Source organism: Zeus faber (assembly GCF_960531495.2).
Source record: "Zeus faber genome assembly, chromosome: 7".
In the NCBI taxonomy this organism is placed as follows: Eukaryota; Metazoa; Chordata; class Actinopteri; order Zeiformes; family Zeidae; genus Zeus; species Zeus faber.
In genome coordinates, this window is record NC_137203.1 from 26,581,445 (window position 1) to 26,594,854 (window position 13,410).

At 49.4% G+C, this 13,410-nt stretch overlaps 1 protein-coding gene across 1 annotated transcript in view; it reads left to right on the plus strand.

The window, feature by feature from the left end:
- fbrsl1 (fibrosin-like 1) overlaps window positions 1-13,410 on the plus strand; it is a 298,902-nt gene that overhangs the window by 117,267 nt on the left and 168,225 nt on the right. The window contains exon 3 of the mRNA XM_080003616.1: window positions 12,226-12,327. Coding sequence (XP_079859742.1) covers window positions 12,226-12,327 — 102 coding nt within the window. The remainder of the gene's footprint in view (window positions 1-12,225; window positions 12,328-13,410) is intronic.

Here is a 13,410-nt window from a genome sequence, read left to right on the forward strand (position 1 = left end):
CTCCTGTCTATGTGGTGTAATATGTTTAATAAACTGTTGTTACATCACATTGCTGTTGTGTAGTAGTGGCATTAGCAGTAGCAGAGAGTCTAGACACATGGAACTTGCCGCTGGCGCTGGCGGAGCGGCTCCGTCCCCAGCCCCTGTCTCCCCTACATCCCGGGCTGAGGGGGCTGGGAGATCGGCTGGCTGTTGAGATTCTGCCGGCAGCCGCCTCCTCGGGGGAGCTGACATCATTAGAGCGGAGAGCAGCCCCCTGCTCCTCTTCAGCTGGAGAGCAGGGAAGCGAGAGGGCTAAGAGCCAGGGAGAGAGGGAGGACGGGGTTGGGGAACGGGGCGGAGGGCAGGTTTTTAGCGATGCGAGGTCGAGCTCGCGGCACAATTACCCTGGCAGCCTTGTGCCCGGGGAGGGCGGGCCCCCGACTTCTCGCCCTGCCAAGGTCGCCGCAGGGCCACTCCTCCAGACAATTAGCCTTTCCGATATCCCGCTGTCATCCCCCAACACTCACCGCACAACTCTCTCTACCTCCTCCCTCCGGCAGGCGTTTTACACACCGCAGGCCGTACCTCTTACACTGCAGCACCAGTTTATCCACCACAGACACTGTTATTAGCTTACATTTTTGGCGTGTGTTTGCATGTGTTCTGTTGATGAAAGTTATTGGTTACAGTGTGTTACTGCCACCAAGTGGTGCACCCAAAGTACCTCTCTCTCACGCACACACACACACACACACACACACACACACACACACACATATACATCTATCCACATGCAGATGTGTGTTTATGGACATGGACGTACACAAATACAAATGCATGACACACCGACATTCACCCCGAGTCGCTGGAACCGGCAGTCAGTGTGTATTCTGTTATATAGGAAAACAACACACTGACACTGTTGGAGTCATAAGAAGCAAATATAGGCCACCTTAAATTAAATTATTACGTGAATAAAAATGTGGTCTAAATGGTCTAAATAGGTGACATCCCTGGTTTGCACATTATGAATTTTCAAAGCCGGTCCAGAAATGTAGAGCCTGATGTATGATATGTACAAAAAAAATCCGACCCTGTAGAACCGCTGACGGTAAGAAATACACTTAATAGACTAATTTGAACTAATTTAAAAGCCGGGTCATTTTTTACATTGCCGCCATTCTACTGTAGGTGGGGTCAAGTTTATTTTTATTTTTATTATTATCATTATTATTATTAATTTTTTTTATTTTTTTATTTTTTAATACTTGAGGTCATTCAGTTCAAGACCCCACGTGGTGATACTGTATGCACCACTATTCTGAACACAGTACGGTGTAAGACTCTAGACGGGAACTTTGTTTTAGAGCTGTGACTGTTCGCTGAGTTTCCTGTCGGGGGTTGACGTGGCGGCTGGCTGAGGCGTAGACGGAGTGGGTGCCGGGGGTTTGGGGTGTGTGTGGGGGGGTGTGTGTGGGGGGTGGGCTTCATCTGACAGGCCTTGCCTATTAGGGTTACGAGGGAAAAAAAAAGAAATCCCCCCATAAGCTTATTAACTCACCATTATCCCTATTAACACAATAGACCTGATCCTCTTCCGCCGAGCACATCATCGCTTCATGTAGTGTACATCTGCAGCAAGCCGTGCCTGTCAGATCATCTAATGCCCCGGCTCACACACACACACACACACACACACGCACACGCACACGCACACACACACACACACACACACACACACACACACACACACAAATATCTGTGCTCAATGCCAGCACGTGTCAGCTTTTTTTTCAAGGGATCATATCCATGCAAATGCAGCCGTGTAATTGCATGGGCGGCGAGATCTCCGCACTCAGGGCTGCACGCGCTGTCTTGTCAACCGCTTATTCCCTCCGCTTCTTTCTCCTTATTTCTTTTCCGGGGAACACATTTCCATACCAACCCGAAAAAGCTTTAGAGGAATCAGCTCATCATCTTCTTCTTCTTCTGCTGCTGCTTCTGCTTCTTCTACCTCCCCCACTCCCTCGATCTATCTTTCTTTCTCTTTCTCTTTCTCTCTCTCTCTCTCTCTCTCCCTCCCTCTATCTCTCTCTCCTGGTCCAAGCAGGGATGGCTTGCCTGAGAATATGACAGCAAACAGGCAGATGTCACCGCTGAACACCCCGGTGACGTGGAGGAGGAGGCCTCCTGCGAGGCTCGCTCCATCTCTTCTCTGTCCTTCCCTGGGTTGCATCCCAATCTGACAAGTCTCTCCCTCCCTCTCTCCCTCCCTCTCTCTCTCTCTCTGTCTCTCTCTCTGTCTCTCTCTCTCTCTCTCTCTCTCTCTCTCCCTCCGCTCATAACGCAGTGTGAGACATGTGTGTGCGTGGGGTGGTCTAATAGTCATTCTCTCCGTCGCTTGCGCTCTCTATATGTAATGCTTTCCATCTCGTTTTGTTTTCTCTATGACCTCTCATCATTAGCGCAGGCCCTCATTTCTTTTCGCATGTCAGGTGCCGCTTGCTTTATTTTACAATGTATTTTTTTCCCCCATCTGGGATCACGTGGCTTTAGAACATCTATTCTTTTACGCAGCACGGCATACAGAGGTGGATAAAGAGTCGTACCAACCGATTTGCTTACCGAGTCACTCTGAAAGGGAATTTTAAAGTCTTGCTCTGTCAGAGCTCCCCCTTCTCCCCGCAGAAGACGAGCCACGTGCGCACCACCTGACGCGTGGCCCGCCGGCCTGTTGCAGGGAGCCGCTCTAACCCGGGCAAGTTCAGCATGCGGACAGGGTGGCGTGGGGCTGCTCATATGCCCACAATCTGTCTACCCAATCCCCCACACTCCATGAACAGATTTCATCTTGCTATCAAAGGAAGGCCATGTGGGTTTGCAGCGTTGGGAGCCATTCACATGTAGATAATCAATGCGCAATAAGCATGACGGATGATTTACCATGGATGCACCCGAGTGTCACACATTGCCTTGTCCCTGCAATTGGAACGGCGGCGGCGCGGTGATGAAGCGGAGGCACATTTCATGTGACCTGTAGTAGTTGGTATGTCAGCACTGTGTGTGTGTGTGTGTGTGTGTGTGTGTGTGTGTGTGTGTGTGTGTGTGTGTGTGTGTGTGTGTGTGTGTGTGTGTGTGTGTGTGTGTGTGTGTGTGTGTGTGTGTGTGTGTGTGCGTGCGTGCGCGCGTGCGCACCTGTGTGTTTGTGTGTGTATGTTGCACGTGCAGATGCATTCATAACCCTAATGAAAATAAGCAGCCTGCAGGGTACAAGGCTACAGGGGTTTACACATCTGTCTAATAAATCACAAACAGCACAGCACGCACATACACGCGCACACACACGCACACACATACACACACACACACAAACATAAATTAAGCTACACAAATGCACTCACACAGCATACCTGTACACACAAACACTGGAAATGTTAACCTGCATGCACGCACACACCCACATTCACACACAAACGCACAAACAGACAGACACACACACACACACACACACACACACACACACACACACACACACACACACACACACACACACATTCACACACAAACGCACAAACAGACACAGACACACACACACACACACACACACACACACACACACACACACACACACACACACACACACAAGCAGGAGAATACACACTCCACTTCCTCCCAACACATTACATTTCCTCCAGAACTGTCTGGCAGTCGGCGCTGTGCAGCCATGAGATAAGGTCCCAGAAGTTTTTCCAAGGGCAGGAAGAGTGCTCAGACATCAGAGGGAGGCTGAAGTCCAGCCGAAGCTGATTCATTACATGTGTTGCATCTGCCTCCTATTAAAAAGGCCCCGAGGCTCTCTCTCTCTCTCTCTCTCTCTCTCTCTCTCTCTCTCTGACTGTAAACTATCCCAAGTCTAGCCAATAAGACACCCCTCCTGTCTCTCTCGCTCTTTCTCTCTCCCTCTCTCTCTCTCTCTCTCTCTCTCTCTCTCTCTCTCTCTCTCTCTCTCTCTCTCTCTCTCTTTGCCCCCCTCGCCCCACGCTCTCTGTCTTCTCTCGTTCCCCTTCCCCTCTCCTTCTTCTCCTCTGATAACGTGACCCGGTTTCTCTCTAAGCCCCAGATTAGCTCGGTTTGTACGCAGCCCGGGGGCTGCACTTTCTTGAAAGGAGTTTCTGGCCAAGATACAGGTGTTTTTCTGTGAATTTTTTTGGTTGGTTTTCTAACCATTGTGGTTCAAAAAAATAAAATAAAAATAAACAAACATTGAGTTATAAAGGAAACACTGAATTTGACCTTCTGCTGTTATTGGCTTTATAAATCTTTTTTAAATGCACCTTTGTTAGTACAGCTCCCCTAGAGAGGCACACGTCAACCGATTTTCTGGCATTTAAACTGTTGTTTTCCTGATCGCACTTCAATTTAAGTTCCATAGTAGAACACTGTTTACCCACTCCGGCTGCTGCGCAAAGAGTCACTTAACATTGAGAAGTGTCTTAGGTTGAACCAATAGGAAGTTAAGGATTTCATTTTTTTTTCTTTTAAAATTTTGCTCTTTTTTTCTCACTTGCTCATTTCCTCTACCTCCAGATTTCATCGACAATGTTTTAATTACAGCCTGGGAATGATCGCTGGTTTCTAAGCTGTGTGTGTGCACGTGTTGGACTGCCACGAACAAATCATCCACAAACTTGTTAAAACAGGGCCTTTTTTTCACTGTGTGTCAAGTAACTCTGGCGGATAATTATTTCACATTGAATTAAAGGAAATTAAACATTTTCTCAGGCGACATGCAATGGTGGCAAAGAGTTATTAGGTGTGATCACTGGAGTGAGTGTGAAAGTTGCACCTCCAAAAACATATATTTTTTTCCTCCGAGCGATAATAAGACAATTTATATGGGGGGAAAATGACGAAAAATACTAAGTGAGGATAATTTATGTGGAATGCTCCTACAGTACGGTGTGTGTTATGCCCCTAAGGCTATAATTTGACCAAAGTTGAGTTTATATCTTGTCACTATTATCATTATCTAAAATAAGCCACTGTTTTCCTTCTCTGCAAGCTTTGTTTTTATTTAGGTGAATTGATGACAAAAAGCTTTTGCTTTTGGGGGTTATTATACACATGGCATGCCATTCAACAGGTACAAATTTAAAATAAACTTTTCGTAGCTAAATGAGGAATGCATAATGGGGGAATACCCAAACCTTTGTAGATTTGCCTCTAGTAATATCTTACAAACATTTATTTGTTTGGTCAGGCTTCATAAATGAGACCCGCTGTGGTTGTTAAACCGTTGCGGTACACTCGATTTTATACCAGTTCAGAGCATATAAAAACAAACTGTTAAAGTTGAGAATGCGCGTTCAGCTGTCATATAGTGTTTAGTGCATTTAAAAATGGCTCACAATTCATTTCATTCTGACCACAGTTTTCCCAGTCAGCATGCAAACAAAGCCACAACCAGGACAATATGGTCATCACTAAACCTGATACTGCCATCACTCATCGGGGCGTTATCAGGTAAACGTACGGCTGTATCTTTGTTTGCTTGAGCATTTATCATGATAGGGATCGTCGCCGGCACCCCTTTGTTTGAGACGCAGAACTCCAAACGAGGTTGTTGCCTTGCCTGTAAACAACATTAAATATGAAAGAGAAATAGTTTATGTTCATGGGAATGGCCGGCATGCATAATTGAGTGAATCCTGTTGATGTCTGTGCAATACATTCAAATGAGTCCTGGATTCCTCAGACTTCTTTTAAATTTCCACCCAAGGTCGACACCCCCCACCCCATCGCCGACATTTTAGGTATAAGAAAACTTTTGTTTCTCTGCACTGGTTATAACCTTGAAACTGCTCAAGACAACTGGAAGGTCTGCTCAGATAATTGCGGCGTTGTTGTGTGAAAATAAACGTAAAAATCACCCAAATGGTTTTTGTCGTCCGCTGAAAGGGAACACGCCATACCGCGCAGGTTGCTTGATTTCTGTGGCTTTGCTGTTTGTGAGAGCTCCCTTGTTTTATTTACTTATTTATTTATTCATTTATTTATTTTTTGGGGGGGGGGGGTGTCAAAACGAACTTTGACTTACAAATAACCACACTGAGATGAACAAAATGAAAAACAGAAATAAAACAAAAAACACCAAACACAAAAAAAAAGCAACTCCAAAGTGAACACGATTAGAATATTTCCTTGTTAGCATGCAGACTTCTTACGAGGCAGTGAGGGGGGGAGAGTGGAAGATCTGCATAACGCCGGCCGCGGCGATGAGGCACAGAACACAAATCCTCCGCTGCTGCGTCGCTCCCCACCCGCCCCCCCATCCCCGCCCCAATAACATCCTTGGTATTTAAACATCGTGGGGCCTAATTGGTGTTTTTGGTAGTGTTGGAAAATATTTGCCTGGGAGTGATCGTCGGGAGGGAGGGGTGGGTGTGGAGGGGTGGGGTGGGGTGGGGGCGGCCAAGGATTTTTTTTTTTTTTTTCTCCCTTTAAGGCCTTTTGCTTATCAGTGCAGAGCAGACGCTATTCCAGCAGCCCTGGCTGACAGGTGGAGTGTGTTTGCATGTGTGTGTGTGTATGTGTATGTGTGTGTGTGTTTGTGTGCAGGCGTGCTTCTGCTTCTGCGCATGTCATAGTGGTGGTCTGCCAGCCCCAGGGACAGGTGCTGAGGGATGGGCCGTGGATGGGGGAGCAGGTGTGCCTGCCCTCCCTCCCTTCTTTCCCAAGCCCACACACACACACGCACACACACGCACACGCACACACACACACGCGCACACACACACACGCACACAAACACTTCCCCATCCTTCTTCTTCTTCTGCTGCGCCCCCCCCCCCCCCAGGAGGCATATGGTGAGAGTGATTGGAGCGGGGCTGGGGAGGGCAGGGAAGGCTCCTTTCCCTGGTTCATCTGTTCCAGACGGCGCCCAGTGGGACCGTAAAGCACTCTCGCAGGGTCCCCCGCTGGCTGTGAATCAGGCCGAGGGGGAGGCTGGCTGAGCTTTCAGGATGACTGTTTTGCTGCGGCCTGTGGGGGGCGTCATGGCAACCCCCAGTTAACTTCACGGCCAGTATTAAAATAATTTTACATACAGCGTGCACACACAAATGTACTGAACAGTTAATGGGCTGTACCCTATAATTAACAAAATGTGTGTGTGTGTGTGTGTGTGTGTGTGTGTACATAAATCTATATGTATATATAGTGTGGCACAGTGCAATGCACTGCTGCCTCACAGTAAGGAGGTCCTGGGTTTGATACCCAGGTTATCTCCCGATTAGGCCTTTCTTTGTGGTCACATGGGGTTTCCTCCTTGTAACATCAGTAAGGACCTCCACCAAAAACATGCAGAACATTGTCGTCTGACCAGTGATAGACACTTATAATTGGTCCCCGGGCATGTCACTGTATGCTGCCCCCCTGGAAGAAGGAGGAGAACTAATTTCACCGGCCACCATTTAAAGCATGTGTGTTGGTCGGCATGAGTGCATGTGTTGCGTTGTGGTGTGTGTGCCATGTGATAAATAAAGAATCTTCTTAAAAAAAAAAAATGTATATATATATATATATATATATATATATATATATATATATATATATATATAAGTCACTGCCAGAATAGAAATGCCATCTTGTTACGTTTTCACAAGCCCATATTTGTGCCCGAGCTTACAAATGTGATGCAGTCTTGAGAGTGCTGAGGAACAGAGAGTTATAGGGGCATTTGGGGCCTTGTATTATATGTGTACCGCTTTTTATGTGGTCATTTATTATAAGGCGAGCTCCATGAATAATGTATGATTAAGTGGCGTAATGGATACACTGGGACTCATCAAAATAAAAGCAAAAATCCATTTGCTCCCACTGTAGTAAATCCCACTAGCTTGTCCTTGGGCTAATTTCCAACCTGGGACTTGGTGGAGGTCTGTGGGGCGCGCGGGGGGGGGTGCATGTCTTGATAGCGACTGCGTGGACGGGAGGTGTTGGTGGTGGTGTAAAGAGCGAGAGGTAGGGAGACCGGTGGGAAGAGGAGGACTGAAATGAGACATGGAGGGGGAACAAAGCCAGGAACACCTCTTTCTCTCGAGCCCCCTCCTTCCTCTCACTTTGTCTTGGCCTCTCTCACTGTATTCCTCTCTCTCTCTCTTTCCTCTCCCTCCTTCTCAGTGTTGGTGTGTCTCGCCCGCTCATGGCTCTGTCCCCCCGCACTCTGAGCAGCTGCCACTTCTGAGCCTGAAGAAAATGAAGGCAGATGAATCAATTTGGCCTGTGGCCCTAAAGTGCACTTGTCTGCGCCCCAGCCCGGGCGGGGGGGATAATGAGCCGATAGATTGAGCCGGTGCCGCGGCCCGCCGCTGAGCGCCGAGGTGCCCCTCCTCTTCCTCCTACTCCTCCTCCGCCTCCCGCTCCCAGCCAAGGCGTCCCTGAGCAGCGGTGGCAGCCTGACGCTGGGTTAATGGGGGTGAGGGTCCTTTGCGCGGGACACTTTTCAGAACAAATTAGGGGAAAGGATGTGTATCCGTATCAACTACCCCACCCCACCCTTCCGCCGGCCCCCCTGCCCTAATCACAACCACCACCCCCTCGTCCATTCACACCCGCCGCCCCCCACCAGCATGGGGTAGGAAGCCCACAGAGCAGATTGGAGGAGCAGAGGAGCCTGGAGCTAGTGAGAGCGGTCCGAGATGGGAGGGGTAATGAGGATTGACACCGAGTACAAGGCTGAGGCACAGGCTCCCTGAACAGTTCTGACAGTGCCGTGGTATTGGGGGGGAGGGGGGTTTAGACGGAGTGAAAGAGGGGCGGGAAGGAAGGACAGTGTCAGCCTCCCTAATTTGAGAAGGGAAAGAAGGTGGGAGGCCTGAGAATGCCCTGGGACAACCCCCCCCCCCCTCCCCCAACACACACACACACACACACACACACACAAACGCACACACACTCACACTCACACAATCCCCTACAAGCTAGAGTAGGAGGGCGGATCAAAGGAGCATGACAGCTAAACATCAACCGCCAGCCTCTAGCCGGCTCCCAGCTGACCGCCTGCAGATTGATCGATGCAAGAAGAGCTGTGTGTGATGTGGGTGTGTGGGGTGTCTAAGGCCTGCATGAGGTGATTTCCACACTCCGCTCTCAGCTGCTGCCACTAACGCTGTCCGTCTTTGTCAGCGGCGGGGCTTTCCGACTCGGCCCGGCGGCGGAGCGGTGCGTATGAGCAGGCGCGAGTCGGCGCTCCTCAACTTGCGTGGAAATTAAGATGCTGGAGGGCCCTTTGTAGATAATTAAAGAGCACAGAGCAGCAGCCTCCAGAGAGGGACCGCAGACATGTTCAATACCGAGACTAATGGAGCTAATTTCCAGTACATTATTCATGTAAAACACAGGACCGGAATTCTCTCTGTTATTTTCTACTTCTCCATCTTTCGTCTCATAAGTTGACCACCCCACCTCCACAGCCACCCATCCGCTTCTCACGCAGCCCGTTGCGACTGCCGTTCAGCCTGTTTCGACTGTGCCCTCCTTGCGCGGGGGTCGGTCCTCCTCTGTGGTAAACAAAATAAATTGTCACAACGGAAAGAACTCTCTAAAACAGCCCCTGAGAACAATTCCCGCCAGCCTACCCACAGTGCATTTCAAAGGCTTTCCATGATCCTTCGGAGCGGCGCGCGCGGGGGGGGGGGGGCTGTAATGACCTTGATCTGCGTCGCCACAGCCACCAATCAGGTCCCGGCAGAGTGCGGCAGCAACTGCCCCCAAGCTCTCTTACTTGCCCTTTAGCATTTATGAGCAGGAAAAAAACAGCAAATGATGGCTGTACAGCTGGGAGCTGAGGGCCAATTAAACACCTCCCCGGACAAGAAATTAGCCCCTGCCTTAATCACAGACCGCCAGAGCTGCCAATCTTTTGTTGGCCTCTGTGAATTCCTGCCTAGATCAATTGCTCTCCTGTCCTGCCGAACAATGGCTGAGGGAGCAGCCCTAGCAGGCAGCATCATTAACCTAGGCGGCTAATTAGACACTCTCCTCTGATCAATAGCTGGGCTGATTGCCGACTGGGTAATGTAGCTGTGGCCCCAGAGGAGGCAGTAACACTTTAGGCGCCTTCAGAAATGTGTCAGCGCCACCGATGCTGGGTAAACAAAGTAATCAGCAGCTGCACTTGACGACGACGTGACTGCGCCGCGGCGCGCCGCTTCCGCCCGCGCCCCCGCCCACGCCGCCGCTAGCCCGCTGAGCAGGATTGCTCTCTTCACGTGCTCCTCGAGAGCGGGAGAAGCAAATCAAAAAAGGGACTGCCATCTATTTTGAGATTCAAGAAGTGATTAGCCTGACAGCTAGTCAGGGAGGGAGGCAGAGAAAGAGAGAGGGAGCGAGAGGTGGTGATAGGTGGAAGTCGAACCTGATTAGGCCCACCTGCCAGCTTCCTCCTCTGCCCATCCCTGCACGCTGATTGCACAACGGCCGCGATCCCTCACTTCCCCCTGCTCTGGTTTCCCTCCACCAACCCCTCCATCCCAGTCCTGTTACCGGTGATCCTCAGCGCTTCGCAAATGTCCCTCAGCCAATCAGCGGGCCTGCCCTGGCAGTGGCAGGGTAATTAAATGGAATTGTGTGCTTGGCCAGTTGGCTGATGGGCAAAAGGGTAGACAAACTGTCTCTTTTTCTCTCTCTCTCTCTCTCTCTCTCTTTCTCTTTTGGCCCCCTCCCCCCGTCCCTCCCTTTCTCCCAGCCAGGTGGTTACGTACAGGACCTGTCAGATTAGCTGATGACCCTTTTAATTCTAGCCCAGCCGGGGGCCATAATTGATATTTACCGGGAAAGGTTAATTGTAGCAGTGATCTGCTTAAATTACAGTGGAGATCAGGAGACCAGGGCCAGCCACTGTGCGCAAGCCACCAGGGGAGCTCTATGCAAGCTGCTAGTCAAATGGATTACACCCGCGGCTATCGCTGGTCCTCATAGGGGTGTGTGCGTGTGAGTGTGTGCGTGTGTGTGCGTGTGTGTGTGTGTGTGCGTGTGTGTGTGTGTGTGTGTGTGTGTGGGAGAACTGATGCTCGTGCACAGCGCACACTGATTGGCTCAAGCTGCACCTGTGCAGATTCCTTCTCGGTGAGTTCGCCAGCCTCCCATCTGGCCAAGGATTATGGGTCCACGCCAACTCCGATGGCTGTTCTAGCTGGCCCACAATAAAAGCAGTCTTCCAAGCCAGCAGCGTCCAGGAAATGAATATCACCGCTCTTTCACCAACTTAACTGCTTTAAAAGCAATCAATGACAATAGCGATTGCCTTCTTCTATACAGTACCAGCTTGCATCGACAGCAGCTGTGGGTAAAGTGTAGTGCAGTGGCTATTCAGACTGCAGCCATTTTTATTTTGCATTTCGCCAAGTCACAAACCGATACTGAAACAAGAGAGACCACATTCCTGTTCCAGTTAATTGTTGATCTGTAGAATAGCATGACTCAGTAAAAGGGGAGAAGGCAAACTTGAGAGGTTTTGGCCCTGAATGAAAGCTGAAGCCAAAGCCGTGTTTAATAAACCATCTACAGCCACCGGTTGTCAGGCATTGCCATTGACCGGCCATCAGCCAATGCTGCCATTGATTATTGCCATGGTTCAGTTCTCGTTAGCCAACACTTCTCACACTAACATAGCTATTGAAATAAAGTGGATATTGGTTGTTTACTGGAATATCGACCCCTATGAAGAAAATGTATAAATATGAAAAAAGCTAATTGAAAGGCCTTTTTGATACTTTTACTTGTGTAAAAGTGTTTCGTAATCTGATGTTTTTGATAAAAAAAAATATTAGTCTATAAGCTACAAACAAGTCTTTACATGTGGGAGGAGTCAGATATTTAAAATATTCAATGGGTGAAAAAATACCTTTGTTAGTTCTGCGCTATGGGATGCGGGAACTATTGAAGCAATGTTTCTAAACTACTCGATTAGAACGTACATACATACGACATACTTATTACAAGCTCACAATTTCATGTCATGCCATGCAATTTCATGTCCATTATCTAGCTGACTCTGTATTCTGAAAGGTGAAAGTAAGAGGTTTGGTTAGAGTCATCATATTTAGTTACTGTTATTTAACCGAGAAAGGCAAAGGAAGTTAGGCTACGTGGTTATCGTTAGTCCTACAACGCGGCGATCACAGCCTAAAGGTGTCTCCTCTACTCCTTTTCCCCCATCCCCCCAATGTGGTGTCTGTGCAGATCAAGCCCTTGGCCGTCCGCCCCGTCAGAGTGAGCGAGGACGACGTGGTGCAGCAGCTCAGCCGACCCCACAGGAGCAACTCCAAGGAGCACCTTAGCGAGGTGAGGAGTCCCAACCAGACGCCCTCCTCCACCACCACCACCACCACCACCACCACCACCCTCTCCCTCAAACTCCGCCAGACCTCCTACCGAGACCCAGGCTATCCACTTTCACAGGTCAGGGGGCCTGGGCTGCCCTGGGGGGCTGTGGGGTGGGGGGTTGGGGGGGGGTGTCAAAGGTGTGTGAAGGGGTCGGCGGGTGTTAAGGCCGACATGAGAGAGGACAGCCGCCGCAGTTACTCTCGCCTCATAAATCCCTGTGCGCCGGGGGGAGCTGCCTGGCTTGCAGCACACACACATGAGACGCGCATAGCATCACCTAGCCGACCCGGCGTTATTTAAAGTGCGACGCGGTTAAACGTAGACATGACCTAACGCGGTTCACCCAGGTGCGGGCTGACCTCGCGGACCTGGAAAGAGTTAAATGATCCGTTCCGAGTGCCGCCGTGCCCCGCTTCCGCATATGCTATCTTGTTTAACCGGTTGGAAGGTGGAAAAAGGAAAATGGAGGCTGACGCCAGGGATGAAATAATGCAATTTAGATACAGGGGAAGTAATGAGAATTTATGCAAAATCCCAAGCGGCTCATTTTAAATGAATGTAGAAATATGCTTCCTAACTAATGCCTGTCAAGCAGGCCTCCCAAATCGAACTAAATTCAATCAGACAGTTCATTTAGCTGACGAAAGTGAAAGAGGAGGGAAACGGAGGAGGCGGTGGTGCGGGCGTGGGGCGGTGGGGGTAGGCTTTCGTCTGCTGCAGAAGCCTTGCGAGGGGAAAGATGATGGAGGGGAAAAAGGTTTTAATGAACTTATTAAACGCGCTGTTTTAAGCTATTCAGTATTCCGGAAGCAAATCCGGTTTGGTGGAGGAAGACGGGGGAAAAAAAATCCGCCCCTCGCTCTCCTTTTTTCAGAGGTTGTCTCTCCTCCTCTTTCTTTCCACCCCCCCCCCCCTTCCGCCGTTTCTCATGAATTTGTGTAAAAAGGCTGGGTTTTATTTTATTTTTTTCCTTTTTTTTTTAAATGAAAAAGTCAGGAAGAGGAGAGGCGTGCTTGGCAGATAAAAGCGGCTGCCGGCAGT